This window comes from Meles meles, chromosome 13 (assembly GCF_922984935.1).
Source record: "Meles meles chromosome 13, mMelMel3.1 paternal haplotype, whole genome shotgun sequence".
NCBI lineage: Eukaryota > Metazoa > Chordata > Mammalia > Carnivora > Mustelidae > Meles > Meles meles.
The window spans coordinates 39,000,462-39,019,278 of record NC_060078.1 but is presented as its reverse complement, the minus strand read 5'-3'; the positions used below and the strand labels follow the sequence as shown (position 1 = coordinate 39,019,278).

At 57.5% G+C, this 18,817-nt stretch overlaps 1 protein-coding gene across 8 annotated transcripts in view; it reads right to left on the bottom strand.

Annotated features, from left to right (window-relative positions):
* The window catches only part of ZMIZ1 (zinc finger MIZ-type containing 1), a 231,746-nt gene that overhangs the window by 90,855 nt on the left and 122,074 nt on the right, over positions 1 to 18,817 (bottom strand). For all 8 annotated transcript variants that reach the window (XM_046026215.1, XM_046026223.1, XM_046026222.1 and 5 more), the window contains 3 exons: positions 17,518 to 17,626; positions 11,419 to 11,532; positions 3,687 to 3,792 (listed from right to left, as the gene is read on the bottom strand). In XM_046026215.1, coding sequence (XP_045882171.1) covers positions 3,687 to 3,792; positions 11,419 to 11,532; positions 17,518 to 17,577 — 280 coding nt within the window. In that variant the 5' untranslated portion in view covers positions 17,578 to 17,626. The remainder of the gene's footprint in view (positions 1 to 3,686; positions 3,793 to 11,418; positions 11,533 to 17,517; positions 17,627 to 18,817) is intronic.

Genomic DNA, 18,817 nt, shown 5'->3' with positions numbered 1-18,817 from the left:
AGAGAGAACGGGGAGGGAGAGACTAGGAGAGTAAAAACTGCACAAACCGGTCAGACACGGCGGGAGCCCAGGCAGAGACGGAGAGGAGGGCAAGAGGAAGCATGAGCTGGTGGCGGGAGCTCTATGGACAGAGCAGGTGCTAGATGTGCAGCGGCCTGGCCTGAAGAGGTCTGGGCAGGCCTGGCTGTGGCCAGCGTGGCCACTGCACACACCTGAGGCCGCAGGGACCCTCAGAGCTGTAGCCGGGGCCGGGGGTTACGACAGGTCATACACTAAACACAGAGCCTCAGGGAAGTGGAGCAGTGGGAAGCAAGCTTGCTGGGGCAGAGAAATGCTGAGTCAGGTCAGGAACCGTTTGGGGGGCTGGCGCGCAGGGAGAAGGCAGACCAGAGCAGAGAAGGAGGGCTGGAGAGTCCTGCTGGCTTGGCAGCCAAGGGCTCAGGTACTGCCAGGTCCCCTCACTTCCATGATGAGGGAATCTCATGAATCCTCACAGGCAGCCTGTGAAGGAGGCATATCATCCCTCTCTACAGATGAGGTCACGGGTCTGGGAGGCAGGCAACATGGGGGAGGTGGAAGCCCGTGCTGGAGCTGCCTCTGGAACTCAGAGTCACTGCTCAGCAACTTGTGGCCTCCACTGCTCTCATGGTCCAGCCTGGCAGACGCTTTACGCTGACAGTGAAAGCAGCAGCGGAAGCCTTCCCCCTCAGGCTGGTAGCCCGAGTCCTGAGGCCCCTACTTTGCCAGGGGCTGGGGGTGATCTGTGGGAGGTGCTTAGTCGCAGCTGTTGGTGCCGACAGGGGTCTGACTCCCAAGAATGGCATTAAAGCAACAGCAAAGCCATAGGCATTGCCAGGCCTCAGGCCTCAGTGTCCTTAGCTGCAGAATGGGTATGCCGAAGCTTCACCTCAGGGTCTACCATGTGACTTAACTAAGAGACACGGTGCCTGGAAAAAGGCTCAATAAACTGTAAGGAGTTGTGCACAACTGGAAGTGCAAACAGAGGGAAGAACAAAGCCCCTATTTCAGGAGAAGTGATGCTGGAAAGGCCACTCAGCCAAGGGCAGGACCACCTGGGAGTGACTTGAGGGAAGTAAAGGGTTCTCCCAGGTGGAGGCATGGCCTCCAAAGTCGAGGTCCAGAGTCAGCTGTGATAGGGTGGCCAGAGACTGGGCCTGGGGTCAGGAGGCCATGGGTTGAAGTCCCAGTTCTATCATTAATGAGCTGTGTGACCACAAGGACGTCACAAGCCTCTCTGAGCTTCAATGTCCTCACCCATAATTGTAGACAATGCTCCATGTCTTACAGAGCTGAGCATTGCAGCAAAGCGTAAGATAGCACTCAGCATGTACCAGCAGGATCCCAGGAGACCGTTGAGAAAGGGCTGCGCAGAGACCTGAGCCCCTTTCTCCCCAACAAGGGAGCAGTTGGGATTCTGGGACAGCCCACTCTCCTGTCCCCGCCCCCCCCCCCCCACCCCCAAGCATGGCCACGCTTTCCTGGTCTTGGTGTTGCCTCTAACACCGTGTTTGGATTCATCCCTGTCTCTGCACTCTGTTCCACAGGAAGCAGAACCCTCCTGGTCCAGCCACCATCATCCTGATGTCCCCAGCAATCTGCCAACCCTCTCCCGGCATCTACACTGCCCCCTCCCCCTGCGCAATCTGTTCTTCCTTTGTAGCCATGTTCTTACTCTCAGTACAAAACCCACAACCCTCAAGACAGGCCCTGTGCTGTTGACTCCGCCTCCAGGCTCTGGAACCACTGTCCTTGGTTTGGTTCTGCCACTAAGCCACGCTTCCTTCTACCTCAGGACCTTTGTTCAGGCTGTTCTCTTTACCTGGGAAGAAGCTCTTCCTTCTTTTCTTTATATATGCAAACGTTCTCGACCATCAGGCCTCAGAGAAGCCTTTCCCCACTCCTGAGTGGTCTCATAACATCCCCGTCGTCTCCCTCCTGAAACTTACCACCGCTTGAATTTACATATGCCCACACACACATGCACACCCGCACACACCTACGATTATTTGATGTTTTCTTTTCTTTTAGACCAGGTTCAGGAACTCAGAGCCAATCACCTGATTTCCATAAGTGCGATTTTAATGGAACGAACTGTGCTCATTTGTTCACATATTATCTAAGGCTGCTTTTGGACAGCCTGCAAAGCCTGAGCTGTGTACTCTCTGGCTCTTCACGGACATTTGCTACCCCCTTGTTCCAGACTCTAAGTTTCCCCAGGTGGGACCACATCTGTTGTAGCCCTCATCAGACCCCAGACCTGGCCAGGTGCCCAACAGAGATACAGAGATATATGTTTCTTGGATAAGTAGCACTTTTTACCTTGTCCAAATTGTGTTGACTTATGTTATTATTAAAATTGCAGATTCCATTAGGAATAGACATCCCTTAATGAGATTCCCAGACCATTTTCTGGCCCACAGCTCAGTATCATTGCACTGTCCCAACAAGGGCTGGTGGGGCAAAGGTCCTCTGAGCTAGCGGTCACCGCACACACGTTCCACAAATGACCCAGAGTCTGTGTGCATGGTCTGCAAACGTGCATGGGGGGGAGGAACACAAACCCGCACTCGGGAGATTATAGGTTGAGCAGATTTATGAAAGTACATCGGGAGATGTCTTTGAAACATTTTGATGAAGGCTGTTTCTAGAGCTACTCCAAAGAACTGATTGACGAATTCAGAGAAAACGTCTGTTTTATTGTTATACAAAGGAAATAATTGATTTTCTTCTCTTTTTCAATGAATTACTCGAACACAATAAATGTTAACAATATCTAGACGCTGCATTTGGCACTGCAGATATATCTAGAACTGACCGTGACCCCTGCAGGGTAAGGCTCATTGTCATTCCTGCCTTCCCAAGGAGGTAAACTGAGGCTCAGAGGCTACACGGTCAGAAAGTGACAGGGCGGGGCTGTCCCAGGTCTGTGGGAGTGAAAGCTTAACGCCAGGCCCTTAGCTTAAGGAAGATAATGAGGACGATGGGAAATGTAAAACTGTATCTTTGGTGTGCTTAAAGCCGTCGGGCACAGAAGGCTGCCAGCACCTTCTGTGGCCTTGGTTTAACCTGGAAGTAAGAGGTCCCAAGCAATGACAGAGTGGCGACGGAGAATATTGTGCAGAGAATACTATGCTTTTAGAAACCTGCATGTACCAATCCACTTTTATTTTGGATTTTATTTTAAATACAGATGTTTTGAGTGAACACTGGGCTAAGAATGCCCATTCTGGCATATAGGCCTGGGCTCGAACCCCAACTCTGCCACTTTCTAGCTGTGTGACCTGGAGAAACCTCCTCAGCTTCTCTGAGCCTCGGTTCCCTCATCTGTCAAATGGGGACCATCACAGGGCTTACACCAAGGGGTCATTACGGTGATGAAATGAGATGTTGCATGTCTCCTTTGAGCCTGTCGGGGGGTAGTGTGCTTGGGCCCCTCGCTGGCCCCGAGGCACCCCCGCGGGTAAGAACACACTGCTTGAGAGGAGGGACAAGTCTCAGTCATGGGCTGCCCAGCCTGGTGGACAAGCTGCTGCTCCTTGGAGGCTCACATCACCCCTGGATGAACCAAGGCACCAGCAGGCAGAGGTGGCGCGTAGCCCCGGGTTCAAATCCGGTCACACTCCCACCTCCCCGTGACCCCTGTGGAACCCCCAGCAGTCACCTACCTGCAGACTTGGGAGTGAACTTGTCTCGGTTCGCAGCACACACCGCCAGCAGTCTGTAACCGAGGTCCAGGTCAAACCCTTGCTGAGCTGCCACTCGACTGACCACCTGCCAGCAAGAGAGAGAGGAAGGGCGGGCCGAGTCATGCCAGTGCCAGGCCTCCGAGCCCAGAGTGGTGCATGTGTCCATCTAGCAGGCAAGGCAGCTGAGGCAGGCAGGCTAGGCCAAGGCAGGTCCCCAAGATCAGGCAGAGCTGGGACTCAAGCTCTGCCTCACTCAGTCACTCCATAAAACCCTTCCTCCCTGCCAGGCCCTCGGATCCAGGACCCTGCCCTCAGGGGTTTCTAGTCTTCCCGTGAGCCTAACCCCAAAGTCCAGGCCCTGTGGCTTTCAAGGACTCCATCTGGCCACATTCCAGAAGGTGCTGTACCACTGTGTTTTGGAAGGCTACAGGCCAGGCCTCTGTTCCCTCCTTCCCCTGGGGCAGCTTCCCAAACTCCCTTCTAGGTCCCGGCCCCGGAAGTCTCCCACACCTAGCACCTCTTCCATTCCCTCCCCGAGCTCCTGCACCCACCTTTGTGGGTGCTTGCTGCCCTCACCATTCCAGGCATGGTCCCCACCCAGCGGCACTGGCCCCTCCTGAGTCAAAACGTGTGCCTGGGGAGAAGCATGGATTTAGGACACCGCCCTAAGGAGCTGCAGTGTGGAGCTGCCGGACAGACTGCTAAGGCTTCTCCAGGTGGACATGTCTATGCTCCTCAGTGCTGCACTCTGCGCCAGGCACCCTGCTGCCTCTCAGACCCAGAGACCACAGAGCCCTCACGTGCAGCCTGGGGTCTGTCTCCAGCATGGGGCACCTGCTCAGCACACCGGAGGCTTCCATCGGAGTGTGGATGGAAGCTTGCTAACAGCTGTGTATTTGGAGCCCGAGGTCCCTCCCTTCTCCTTGAGAACCTCTGCAGTACGGGCCAGAAGGGGGAGAGGTGAGGGACTGGGAGCGCTGTCAGTCCCCTGGGGCAGTGTGGGGCGGGGTGCTCTTGGGAGCCCTGCAAATGGCTCCACAGGCTCCACTCCTTCCCCGCCCATGCCCAGGTGTCCTGCCACAGCCAGACCTACTCCCTCCTGCCCGCCTCCCTCATTAATGGCAGCAAAATTAGGTTTCCTTATGAAGAAGGAAGGACCTTGGAAAACGGAGTCACTGCAGGAAGCAGCTGGAGCCGCTATGGTTGAGTGGGAGAGGAGTGCTCCCAGATGTGGGAGCTCGTTCTTGTGAGAGAGGGAAGACTCCGTCAGCGAGCCCCTGGAGACCACCTGCTCCAGAAGTGCTCGGAGGGCCTCAGAGGGCCTCAGGCTGCCATGGGGTTTGGCCCGGCCCCTGTAACCATGAAAGTAGGTTCCCCATTATTTACTTTATATTTAAGGGTTTGTTACAAGAGCTCTAGGGATACAAAAGGATGGGAAAAGTGCTAATCCAGGTCAACCCTGTCATTTAAAAAAAGTATGAACACTTAAGACCTGGACAGAGTGTGTGTGGTGAACCAGACAGGAGCCATGGGATGCCCTCTTCCCAGGACCACCATGGCCTCTGGAATGGGGCGCTGCCCCCCATCCCCACCCCCTGGGAACACCCAGGGCAGGGAGGAAAAGGGACGTCTCAGGTTTGAATGTTTCTCAGCTTCTCTGCTGCAAACAGGAACCTCTGACGCGGAGCTCCCCTGTTCCTCCAGGCCTCTTTTCCACAGGCTCTATTTGCCCCTGCCCCTACATACACCCCCTGGTCCAGAGGCTCTGGGCCACCTCTGGGCAGGGTAATCTAACTGTTCATTTCACTGTCCAAGCAGAAAAACCGAGGTCACTAGCTCTCTGTGGCCCGTTTAACATTTTGGGTCTGGAGACTGGCACTGTCCCTTTAGCAAGTGAGGCAGGTGAGGCAGGCAGGTTAAGGCAGGTCCCCAAGATCGGGCAGAGCTGGGACTCACCCCAGTAGGCCCAGAAGAGTCACTTCAGCTTAGATGATGACTATTGTGGCCTTTTCTTTGGCAGAACCTTGCAGTGGGTATGAGTGAGCATAGACAATTTGTTTGGACTAGTGCATCAGTGAGGCTGCTGTTGGTGGGAAATGTTGACGGAGGCAAATAGCGTAATGAGAGTGCTGGCTCCCTGGTAGGAGGGTTAAATGAAAACTTTGTGAGCAGCGAAGTGCCAAATTCTCCCAGCAGCTCTACGAGGTGGTATCATTATCTCTTGTTTTATACAGGAGGAAACAGAGTACTGTATGAGACAAAGGTTACGAGTCTTGTCCATGATAGAGCCTGGATGTGATCTCAGGCAGTCAGGCTGTAACATCTGGGCTCTTTCCATGACAGTTTCTCTTTTTCAGCCCACAAAGGGTTAAGGCCATAACTCCCAAATGAAGGGAGAAGCCTCAGGCCCTGTGTTGAGATCAGAAAGGCAAAGGTCCCTCTGTTTGGCCAATACTGGCTAATCCTGTTGCTCTGGTTTAAAACACACACACACACACACACACACACACACACACACACACACACACACACAACCAGGTGAACTGAGCAAGAGAGGCCTGGTGCTGGTATAGGGCTGTCCTGCAGGCCTGGGAATGTCTGCTTGTCACCAAATCCCCTGAGCTCTACTGTTCAGAAGGGTCATTGCTAACAGCCCCCTTTCATTAAGCCCAGAGAAGGCAGGGCCTTACTGAAGGTAGCACAGCACAGTGCGGCTAAGCTGGACCCCAAGGCTCTCGAGGCCTGAGGTCCACCCCTTGGCTTCCTCTGGCGAGCCTGAGGACCCCGCTGGAAAGTCCCGTGAGGTGGGTCTGACTGACAGTGGTGGGGAGGTGGGCTTAGGTGAGTAGACAGTTGTGTTTCAGAGGCCTGCTCCCCCCTCAGTGGGCATGGCACCCCCAGTGAGGGTCCTGTGTGCAGGGGGGCGGGAAGACCCCTCCTCCATAAAGACCAGAGGGGAGAGGCAGCCGTGCTGCTGCCCTCTGCTGGCTGCTCAGGCCCAGCCAGTTCAGGGCGCTCTGAGACCTAGCCCCCGAGGTCCCAGGGGTATCTACAGGTCAGGGAGTCCAGCCATGGTGCCAGAGAGGGAAACCGAAGCCCAGAGATGACAGAGGGCGTGTGCTCAAGGTCAGGTGGCCAGTTAGTCCCATCTAGGGAATGTGTTGCCTTGAAAAGCGGTGAGCCTCCTGGCTACAAAGCAGGACAAGCTGTCTGGGGGATGCTAAGAAGGGATTTCTGTTCCAGGCACGGGGCCGGACTCTGACATCTTCTGAGGGAGTCAGGGAAACTGGAGGCATGCCAGGCGGGTACTCCAACTCTGTTCCCCCCCATACTATGCAACCTAAGGCAACTCACTTAATGTCTCTAAGCTTCAGGTTCCTTCTCTGTAAAAGTGCGGGGACATCCTCTATTGCCACGGCAGGTGCAGCGGCCTCTGACAGTTCCATGTGTCCCAGTTCTGACTCCCAGCTCTAACAGAAGCCCCCCAGGACAGAGCCCTCTCCCCACTCTGCTACCCCTCTCAGTGCAGGATGTGCATGTATTTGGGGCTGCTGCTGGGGCTGCCGTGGAGTCAGGCATGAGATGGGGTTCTGCATCTGCCACTTACTAGCTGTTCTACCTCACCCAAGTGACTTAGCCTCTCTGGGCCTCAGTTTCCCCATCTGTGAAATGCCCTCCCTGTGAGGATGAGACTCAGGACCAGGCACAAAACTCAATGAATGCTAGCTGTGAACATAGCCTGACAGCTTCAGGAGTGACTTCTCTGCTGCTGTGGGGAAGCTCTCCCTGGAGAGAAGGGAGGGCACTGCGGTTAGGCCGGCTGGCCTCTGTTTCCCTCTGCACCTCCTCTCCTTCCTGTCTCCCCTTCTCCTGTTCTCTGGCCTCCTCCTTTCTGTTCCTTGAGCATATCCAGCATGCTCCACCTCGGGGGAGGAAGAAGGAGTGAGTTCAGAAAGGCCTGATTTTGAGGGGCTCCTCAGGCATGGGGCTCAGTCCTGCTGCTAAGGGAGGGGCCGGGAGGCGAGCCACCGGCTCACCAGGAAAAACCTGGTCTGAGGAGCAAGTGGTGACCAGGGCTCACAGCCCTCACCCCTGGGGAGGGGCCTCAGGACTCCCGCACTGTGGGGTCAGAGGGCCTTACGGGGAGCGTGGGGCAGGGGAATGCCAGCGGCTCTTCACCCGAGGGCCCAGCCCGAGGATGACAAAAACATGCCCTTTTTCTGCTTGAGGCTAAGGAGCTTTTATTTCTATCCTCCAAGTGAGCCGGAGTCAGAGGAGTTTGTTCCCAGGGGTCACCCAGGGGACAGCTGCCACCTGGAGTGCTTCGACCTGCCACCTGGATGGGGATGGGTGCGTGTGTTGGGGGGGAGCTCGGTGGCTTTGCCCTGCTTAGGCCCCCCAGGATGTCTGACCTCCCGCATCCCTTCCTTTCCATGGGGCATGGCTGAGGACCAGCATCAGGGCCCTCGGGGGTCGGGAGTACCAGCCTAGGACTGTAGCGAGCTGCTTCCCCTTTCTCAGTGGCCTTGTTCATTAAGCAGAAGTGACAATCCCTTCCCTGCCTGGTCTGTAGGGTCTTCATAAGGATGCGTGGGGACAGGGCCTAGGACAGTGCCTTGGGTACCAAGGGGTCTGCTCTGACCTCCCCATTCCCTGCACTTTCCCGCTGCTGGTTCTACTGAGCTCCAAGGGATAGTCAAACTCAACATCTCCGCCACTGTGGCAGGAGAACCAAAGGCCCCTTTCTGGTTAAGCAGCAGACTAGAGAGGTGCGGGTTAAAGCCCATCATTCAAGCAAGTGTGTGCCGTAACCTGTCTTGCAACGAGGAGAGGCCCAGAACGGCTGGCACTGTGCCTCTGTCATACCGTTGTCCCGGCCCAGGAAGCTAAGGCCTCCTTGCTGTCTAGTCAGATACTATAGGCTCCTCCCTAGGCTCCCTCCTCCAGGAAGACCTCCAAAATCCCTCTAGCCTATCCTTCTAGGATGTTCCCCTCAGAACTCCTATCCTCACATAAATCACAGCCTATCGCTCACCTGCTTAATATCCTTCAAGGCCCCCCACCACCCTTCAAATAATATCCGAGCTCCTCTCCCTCAGCCGGCAGGTCCCGTGTTGCCTTGTTTCTGCTTCCCTCTTTAACCTCATCTTGCGTCCTTTCCCTCTCCTATGCTCCAGCCATCTGAGACTTTCTTTCTTTCCTCCTTTCTTTACCCCCTTCCTCCCTTCCTTCCCTCCTTCTTTCCTTCTCTCTCTTTCTTCCTTTCCTTCCTCCCTCCCTTCCTTCCCTCCTTCTTTCCTTCTCTTTCTTCCTTTCCTTCCTCCCTCCCTTCCTTCCTTTTTTCTCTTTTTCTTTCAAGATTTATTTATTTATTCGAGAGAGAGAGAGTGCATGCGAGCGGGGGAAGGGGCAGAGAAAAGAGAATATCCAAGCAGACTCCCTCTGAGCACGGAACCCCACGTAGGGGCCTGATCTCATGAGCCATGAGATCAGGACCTGAGCCAAGGACGCTTCACTGACTGAGCTACCCAGGTGCCCCAAGATGCCTTTCCGTTGAACAAATCAATTCCTGGGGCGTTTGCACTAGAGGTTCCCTCTGCACCCTCCCCTCTCCTGGTTGACTCCTTCTTGCCATTCTGGTCTCAGCTGGGGGTCACCTCCCTCAGGGGGCTTCTCCTGAGCAGCACCCCAATCCCTCTCATGGGGCGCTGGCATATGTCCCTATTTACTCCTTTAGTGTTTAGGGTCTGCCTCCCCCACCCTCCCCTGGAACATACACCGTTGCAAGAGGTCCGCTGTGCTTGCTCCTCTGCCTCTGGTGAGCACAGGGCCTCGGTGAACGCTTGTCAACTGAATAAATGAGTGATGGGGCTGGAGCAGGGCCAGTCACTGCTCATCTCGTGCCCCCAGGCCCATCCGGCCTGCCCAGGGTCATTGTCTAATGCAGCTCTGAATCCCTGCCTCCCAGGCAGGGCCAGGCTTGGGCAGGGTGCTGGGAGGCGGTGGCAGCCAGTCTGTCTGCACCTTGAGGTGGCTGCAACCTTCTACTTCATTTCACTTATGGCTGCCAACAGCTGGGAGGGAAACGGGGGAGGCCTCTGGTAACATCTGTCCTTGCCTGCAGGGCTTAGCCTGAACCAGGATCCCTGCAAAGAGGATTACAGGAGCTGGTAGAGGGAGGGGGAGCCCAGGGGACTGGAGGATGAGGAGGGTGGGGGAGTGTAGGTGGACGCCTGATTTGGCCTGGTGGTTCTAAGAGAGCCAGATGGCATCGGTCTCCAACGGGGGAGCGCTGAGGGTCTCGGCTGCACCCCTGGCTGACATCCCTATGGGCCAGGAGCATTTTCTCTAGAGGCAGTGGGGTCTTGGCTGTGTGACCCTGGAGAGCCAGCTCAGCCAGCCTCAGTTTCCTCTAGAAAACGGGGATGGTGGTGGGGCCGGCCTCACGGACTGTGAGGACTCAGTGAGGTGTGTCGTGGGCCCAGCTCAGTGGCGGGCACAAGGGGTGCCTGGAAAGGATGGCCCACGACTGTGTCGCTCCTCCTCTTGCTCCAGGCCAGGGCTGTGCTGGGGCCTTTCACCGCCCTCCTCTCTGGAGCTTCTTGGAGAACATGGTGCCCCCGTATTTTACCTATTGCTCCTTCCCGGCCCGGCGTCCGCCTCGGCCCCTCCTCCCCAGCCTTGGGGCAGCGAGGCTCCGCGGCCGTCTGTTCACCCATATTCTCTTCAAAGCTGACTCAGGGCCTTCCAAGCAGCTGCCCTCGCTGGCCACCAAGCCTCCCTCAAGCTCATGTGGCTGGGGTTGTTCGCAAGCCGCGAGCTCTTTCCAGGCAGCTGTCCGCCGACAAGCTCCCGGCCTGGCTTCTGCCCAGCCTGTGTCCTAGGTCCTCACCAAGCTGAGTGAACTTCAGCTCTCTGGGCTCTGTGGTCCATCTGGGCCTTGGCACATGCTGTTCCAAGTGCCTAGAACGTGCTCACTCTGCCTGGCTGCTCGGGAACTCCGGCAGAGGGGTCTGGGGGTCCCCGCCTCCGTTTCCCGCCAGCCGCCCCACCTCCCGGGCCGCCGGCACTTTCCTGCCCGCTGCTGCTTTCTCCTTGCACACAACTTTCTTGGCCCTCTCTTTCCACATTGGGCTCTCTCGCTAGAGGGACTCGGGCTGGGCAAAGTCTTATTCTGTGGTTCCCTAGGACTTAGCAGAGGGGACCAGACATGACAAACGAGGGGTCAATCAGTGTTTATTTGGATAGGTGGATGGCTATAATAGGAGTTCAATAAATGCTTCTGTGAATGGGTAGAAGGACGGACGACTATAGAAAGAGCTCTACAGATGTTTGCCCAGCTGGATGAATGAAGGACTGGATAAAAGGACAGCTATAAACCCTCCACGACCCTGCTTCACTTCGGGTGCAACATCCACCCTCATCAGACCTGGTGCTCCCCTCGTGTGGCCCGGTGCTTTCCCATCCAGTGTGGGGAGCCCACACCATCCGGAGGGCTATGTCTCCCCATCAGAACGGTTTCCCCGAAGGTGCACGCTGGGGGGCGCTCCCAGAAGGGCTGTCCCCTCCAGCACTGGTGTCTTTCTATCTCTCATCCTGTTGTCTGGGGCCTCTCCAACACCCGGACAGGCACGTGAGCCCCTCGGGCGTCTTCCCCTGGCACCAGTGCAGGTTGGCAGGGGCGGGGGGGGGGGGTCAGATGCAGACTCACCGTCAAACAGCCCATCAGGCTCTGCTCAAAGGGCCGCTGGAAGGCTCGCGGGTCTCCACACCAGTCCAGCAGCTCCGTGGCGGCATTGTGGAAGTTGGCAGGGTTCTGTAAGTGCTGTGGGAGAGGGAAGGAGGCAGCATGAAGCCCCAGCAACAAGGCCAGAGGGGGTGGCACGTGGGTCTGGGGCGGTAAAGAAACCAGGACTCCCTGGGGATGAAATCTGAAGAAGGGGGGGCTGGTGCCAGGATTAAGGAACTTTCTCAAACAACCTGTCATTCATTTCCCCTGTGTATCCATCCCACCCAGTCCCTGCAGGATGTGGATTAATAGCCCCATTGCAAAGATAGTAACACCAAGGTCTAGAGAAAGATAATAATATTAAAGTGTTTTCTGGATGCTGGCCGTGGGGGCAGATGAACTCTGCAGGGTTCAGGAGGATGGCCTGTGGCCCTCATGCTTGGGGGCTGGCTGTCCCCGAGCCAGGGCAGGCTAGCCCTGGAGATTCCTTCTTGATGCCTCTCCCACTAACAACTACCATTAGCACAGCCCTGGTCTGGATGCCCACCAGCTCTGGCTGCAGAGGGAGCTCAGCCATGGCCACATAGGGCAGGGTCAATCGGCTTAGAGAGAGGTCTCTGGGCCAAAGCCAGCCTGGGAGTTGAAGTGCAAGCACGCTGTGCCCAGGATATCCTCACACCAGGGTCTGGTATATGTGGCTTAGCTCCCCAAAATCAGATTTCCAGGCCCAGTCTGCTGGCCTTGTTGGGAGGGGTCCATGCCTGAGCTCGAGCCCCTCCCAGTCAGGGGATCTGAGTCGGCAGAGACTGAATCTTGGTGCCAAGGCCTCTGGATCCTGCTTTGGACTCAGGCCACAGGGCAGCCAGGGTGGATAGGGTAGCTTCATTCTGTAACACCTGTCCAGGTCTTCCCAGGCCCTGCTGAGTCGAGCCTTAGCCCAGGGGACGAGTGACTCGCTCAGGGTCACACAGCAGCGTAGGGGCAGAGCTGGAATTCCAGCAATCGGTGTCAGGGACCATGGGTCCTCTAGAGAGACATCTAGAGTGTGATATAAGGGTCAGAGCACAAGCCAACTGCAAAGGGGATGGTGGAACCTTCTAAAGCCCGTGTTGCCTTGGCGCTGGGAGAGACAGGAACGGTAGCTTCCCCTGGGGTGGGCACTCTATTCCAAACTGCAGCTCGAGCCTGTCTTGAAGCCAAGGAGGCCAGGCGGGGGTGGGGTCGGGTTCTTAGCAGCCGCCAGGTCCCAGAATTGGGAAAGAATGGCATGTATAGTGGGACCCCCTGCGGGCCAGGGCCCCAGGGGCTCCCTCTGCCTTCACCTCCTGCTAGCTGCTGACCCAGGACCATTCCTTCACCTTCCCGAACCTCAGTCGTCCCATCTGTAAAAGGGGGATGACCATCATGGCTTGGTGGTGGGAATTTTTCTTTCCTTTGTGCAGGGCTTCATGACTATTCCTACGATACGGTTCATGTAAGAAAGATTTAAAAATGGATGGACGACAGTGAAATGAATTAGAACATGGTGCCCCTAGGGGAGGGAGCAGTGGAGGCGAGCAAGAGGGCAAGCAAGCAGCAGCACAGCCCTCCGTCACGGGGCTGGGGAGGCTTAGACAAGACGAGGCTCATGCGGCCCCTGGCACGGCTCCTGGCGCGTGGGGTGTTCCCACGTGGGGCTGCCCTTGGCCTGGACTCTGGCTCCCGGAGTCTCCCCTGGAAGCACAGCTGCACTCAGCAGCCCTCAGCCCTGGCTCACACAGGCTTTCTCTGCAAAGGCCGAGCTCCCTGCCCTTGACGCAGAGACAGGAGCAGCCTCCGCATGGAGGACGGGGCCCTGAGAGGGCAGTGGGGAGTTCTCCCCTCTGCCTCCTGTGCTCGCTCTCTAACATGGGCCCCTTCCGAGGCCACGGAGCCGGGGGGAGGGGGCGTCCGCGCTCCACGTGGAAAGCCATGCAAATAGGCTCATTCCTCACCCGGCAGCCTCCCCCGGCTAACTGAGTTATTCCGTTTATTTACCTGATGTCACACCCAATTAGCAGGGTCAGCAGCCACCACATGCTGCTCTTAGAGCTGCCTGCCCGTAGCACCCTCACTCCTGGCACTCCCTTTGGGGCTCTGGGCTCACAAGTGGCTTCTGAGGCCAGTCTCAGGGGCCCGGTTTTGTTCTGGCCCCCGGAGCACACCGACTTCCGTATCATAACCAGCCCACCTCCAAGCTTCTTCACCTCATGTGGCCTTCAGCTGGGGCTCTGGGTGGTCACTGGTGGGTGCGACTCGTTGGTAGAACGGACACGGATGTCCCATTCAGTGGCTGCTGCTCAGCAGCTCTGTGGCCTCAGCCACGCCCCCGCCCCTCTCTGGGCTTCTGTTTCCCGTTTCGACTATGAGGTCACTGGCCTGCACAGAAACGGGTGGCCCAGCTCAAACGCCACCTCGGCCACTGAGCCCCACAATGCTGGGTGTGCTCCTGAGCATCAGACCCCTCAGTGGTGAAACGGGGTGCCCATAGCCTGCAGGGCTGCCACACGGCTCGGGAACAATTTAAATCATGACGTCCCCATGAGAGAGTAGGGGCCCCATAGAGACGGCTACTGCTCTGACCTCTGTCCAGTTTCTTCTCTCCTAGGAGCTTCTGGAGAGTAGAAGTTGTGCCCTGTCCCCCTCTGGAGCCCTCAAGACTGGCCCGAGGCCAGGTCCATGCAGAAACAGTTGATGAGCTGTTCACTGTCCCAAAGAGTCTATCCATGATGTAGGCTGGCAAGCTGGCCGCTGCAGGACAGGTCCCTAGTGGCACGTGGAGCAGCCAGGGCTGGGTGGGGGAGCTTGGTCTGGGGATGGGAGCACAGATCTGAATCATAGGCAGAAGCCTCCCTGGGTGTGGCCCTTCCTGGATACCAATGCCTCACTTCCCACCAGACGGACTGCCTATCTCCACTGTTCCTGGGAAAATCTGGGCTATATTCACTGGCCACTGGGTCTTTTGGGGCAGGATTACGGGACACCAAAGCCTAGACCTGTTGGATCGGCTATGCAGATCAAGTGATGAATGCATTTTCTGATTAGTCCATCTGTGATCCAAACAACCTGTCCATCCTTCCAAAAATGAATCAGTCTATCCATCCATTCATCCATCCATCTCCTCGTCCATCTACCCATTCAACCGTTCACTACTTTACTCATTTCCCATCCATCCATTCATTTGCCTATGTATCTATCCATCCAGAAGTTATCCAACCTCCTGTCCATCCATTCATCCATCCGTGTATCCATCCATCATCTGTACCTACCTGCCAAACTGCCCATCCCTATGTCCCTCCATCCACCCTTCCGCTCATTCCGTTAGCTATTCATCAGTTCACCTCTCCCCTGCTCCCCCTCAACCTCTGTGGGTCCTGGCCTGGGTGCTGTGCTAGGATCTGCTGACTTTCAGATGGATACAGCACATTCGCTGCCCCTGAGGAATTCAGCCTGGCAGCTCTGCTATGTGCCCCACGGGGCTGAGGGCCCAAGGGAGAAAGAGCAGGGTGGGTGAGGCAGCTGGGTGTCCAGGAAGCAGCGGGGCTCAGAGATGGGTGGTGCAGGTGCTCAGAAGGGCCATGGGACTGGCGGAGGCTGCTGTGCAGGAATTAGCCAATTTGTGCGTGCAGCCCAGATGTGTCTGCGACCTCTGAGTGGGCCCACTGTAGAGAAGGTGCTGGTTCTCCCAGTCCATGGGGCTGAGACAGGGGAAAGGCAGCTGAGCCAGAGGCTAGGAGGGAAGAGAGGCAGTGGGGTGCTTAGGGGATGGCCAGGGTGAGCAACGGCAAGAATCAGGGTGTTGTGGGTGGGGTGTGTATGGGGGGGGGGAGGCTGTGCTTAGAAGTGAGGCAGGGAGTCTGAGGCTGCAAAGCCCCTGATGGGAGCCACAGACCCACCAGCCAGAGCGAGGCCCAGCCAACGCATCTGTCATCTTCAGAGCACGCAGACCTGCTCGCCTTTCTCTTCTGATTAGGACAGGGGATGTCTGAGGATCAACAGTCTTCAGCCAGACGCGCCGCCCTCTGGAGCAGCCATGGAGCAGACAGACATTAAGGGCCGAGCTGTGTCTGACCGGAGGTGTGGAGGGGGATGTGGGGGCATCGGGAGCTCTGGATGGCCCAGGGGGTCATCTGGACAGTCTGCTCACCCTCACAAACGCTGCAGAGTCTGGCCCCAGTGCAGAGCTCTGGGCGTGTGTGTGTGCGCACACGTGTGTACATGCATGTGTGGGCTGGCCAGCTGGGGAGGGCAGCTGAGGGGATCCCTGGCATTCCAGCTGCCCTGGCACACACCAGCTGGGCACCCCTTCTGATGTCATTCTCCAGACCGAGTGGGGCATTGTGGCGGCTTAATCAGGGTCGGCTAGTTAGCAAGTGGCGGAATGGGGGCTCGGACTGGCTGATGGGTCAATCTGAGCCCTGGGGGCCATACTCCGAGGGGGGAAAGGGTGCCCTGATTTCTGGGGACGCAGAGCCAGTCACAGGAGAAAGGTCAGCTCGGGAGCAGGTCTCAGGAGGAGCCATGTGCCCAGTGCAAGGAGGGGCTCATGCTGGGTGGTGGGACTGTGCTGCTGGGGGTGGAGGCCACTGACAGCAGTCCCTCAGGGCTGGGAGAAGCTGGGCCACAGGCTGAGCTGGGAGAGAGCCCTGCAGAGCCCCAAGGAGGAGGCGAGCGCAGAGTTGGAAGGAGGGCACCGTCTGGCTTCTACTCTGTGACCGTGAGCAGAGGTGTCATTGGCGTTCGGGGGAGCTGTTTGGGCTGGGTTCAATCTCTAACAGGTCTTCTTCAATTTCCTCTCCTCAGACCCCGCCTGGGCTTCCGAGAGAGCGCTGCTTGTATTTATGAGAGGACACACGCCCAGTACTCGAGGACTGGCCTCAGCTCCACTGGGCCCTGGGAGGGCAGGCTGTGGGGGTGGCGGGGCTGGGAGCACTGCCTCCCAAGGGGTCCTGAGGCCGGCGGCCCATGCTGGTGACCCGTGTCCTGTTAAGCCGCCTAAGCCAAGGGCCTCACCCCAGCGCTTGCCTCCCCACTGCTGAGATACTGAGGATAATAGCCCCTGCCACCCTGTGACGTTCTGGACCCATGGGACGGGTGGGGAAACTGAGGCTCAGAGGAACAAAGGGACAGGCCTGAGATGACACCGTGGGCATGTGGAAGAGTGAGGATTTGGGCCTGGGTCTCTCTGATGTCAAAGCTCAGCCCCTTCTACCATCTCGCTCGCTCCTGGAGTACGGTAACACTCTGGAGTCTGCACAGACACCTCCACGCAGGGCCGCAAGGGCGTGCGCCCAGAGGGTGGTGCGCCACTCCTGGTCAACACTGGGGGGCACCCGCCAGCCTTGGCTCAACCAGGCTCTGAGGGGGGATGGGAGCTCTGAGCCCACCTGGAACCTGCCCCACTCTGAACAATCCAGAGAGGACGCTGGCGGGCAGATCTCCCCTAGAACACGGCGTGAGCGTGAGCATGGGCGGATGAGGGAGCTTGCTGTGCTCAGGGATGAGGCCCTCCCAGCAAAAGTGAAGCTGGGCTGTGTGACCTCAGCCGACCCCCTTCTCTTCTCTGTGCCTCAGTTTCCTCTTCTGTAGCGTGATCTAATTTCTCCGAAGTTTCCCTTTTCTGTATCTTTATAGAGAACCACAGAAGCAGAGGGGTGGGGAGCTTCGGTCTGGGAAGGAGACAAAGTACTTTACTACATCTTCACAGCAGCCCAGATGGCCCAGCAGAGCCCAGAGAGGGCATGACGCTGGCCCCAAATCACACAGCTGGGAAGAGAAAGGAAGGGGAAGGGAGGGAAGAGGAGGGGAGGGAAGGATCAGGGCAGAGCTGGCATATGAACCCTGGTGTGCGATGTCAGTGTGGGTGACAGGGAGACCTCGGGGTGGTCAGAGAGACCCCGGGCAGTCAGCCCTGGCCTGCATCACCTCCACCCAGCACCCACGAGGCCCAGCTCCACAGTGCAGTCCAGCACCCCTCCTGCTCTGCCCGCCTTGCCAGCCCTGCCCTCGCCAGCTGGGCCAGGCTGGGCAGGGAGGAGCCGTGAGCGCAGGCCACACACCCACCTGCTTGATGCACTGTAGTCGGTCATTGGTCTGTTGGATGTGCCTGTCCATAGAATTCATTCTGGCCGTTTCACTGGGTTCTACCCGAGAGCCATGAACGTTGTCCAGCCTGTGAAGACAGAAGAGGGCGGGTGTCACTGGGGTTGCACCAGGCCCGACAGTCTCAGTCACCCTGCAGCCCCAACATAGACAGACATGCTGGGCCCAGTGGCTCCCAGCAGGTTTTAGGCCCCTTTGGGAGCTGTGGTAGCCTCTGTCCTAGCCAGCCCCGTGCTGGAGGGAGGAACTTCAGCCACAGCTGCCTGGCCCAAGGGGAAGCCCGTCTGGGCTGAGGGCGGGAAGTGCTCCTGGGTGTTCTCTGTGGGTGACTCACGTCAGCCCGGAATACGCATGTCCACCACGAGACACGGAACAGCACACTTGGGCACACTCATTTCTACACATCTGTGCATGTGTGTGGGGGGGGGCGCTGATGGGGATGGCAAGCCCATCTTCAGATTCCCAGTTCAGGGCTTAGCTTACCTGACGTGGCTCTGTGTGTATGCCAGTGTGCGTGCACATGTGTATGTGTGTGCACCCCCGTGGAGGGGTCAACACACATGGCCCTCATTGCGTGTGTGGTGTAAGAGCAGTGACCTGCCACAGGCACCACGGTCCCCCACCCCAAGCCCCCATGCTTTCGAGTTCTTCACGCTGTGAACCCTGATTCCATTCCTTCCTTTGCCTTCCTGGGCAATTAGAGCAGGCGTCCGTGCCACCCCCTTTCCAAGACAAGGAGACTGAGGCTCAGAAAGGACGGGAGTCATCCATGGCGGCACAGGGAGCCGATATCAGAGTCCGGGCCAGGAATAGGGCTCTGGCTGCCAGCTCATGGCTCAGAGGGCAGGGTCCACGGATGTCACGGCCACCAGGCTCACTTCCTGAATAGCTGTGCGCCTCGGGAACTCCAACATGAATGTGACTTCCTTCCGGCGGGGGAAGCTAGGTGGAGGAAGCCCCCTCACTCCAGAAAGTCCCCAGAGTCCCCCGGGCCTCTCCAGAGAGGCCACAATGGCAATGGCAGAGATGGGGAGAGAGAGAGAGCTGGAGAGAGAGTCTACCCAGTACTCAGTGGCCCAGGTCTTTGCCAATGTAGAAGTCTGCCCATGGCTACTGGGCTTGCTTTCCCACAACCCGGTGGGCATTTCAAGCGACAGACACAGGGTGCTGAACAGAGGCCCCTGGCCCTTGGCCTTCTTCGGTCTCCTGCGGCACTGCCCCCAGAAGTCCCCTCAGCTCCTGCGGCACCGCCCCCCGGAAG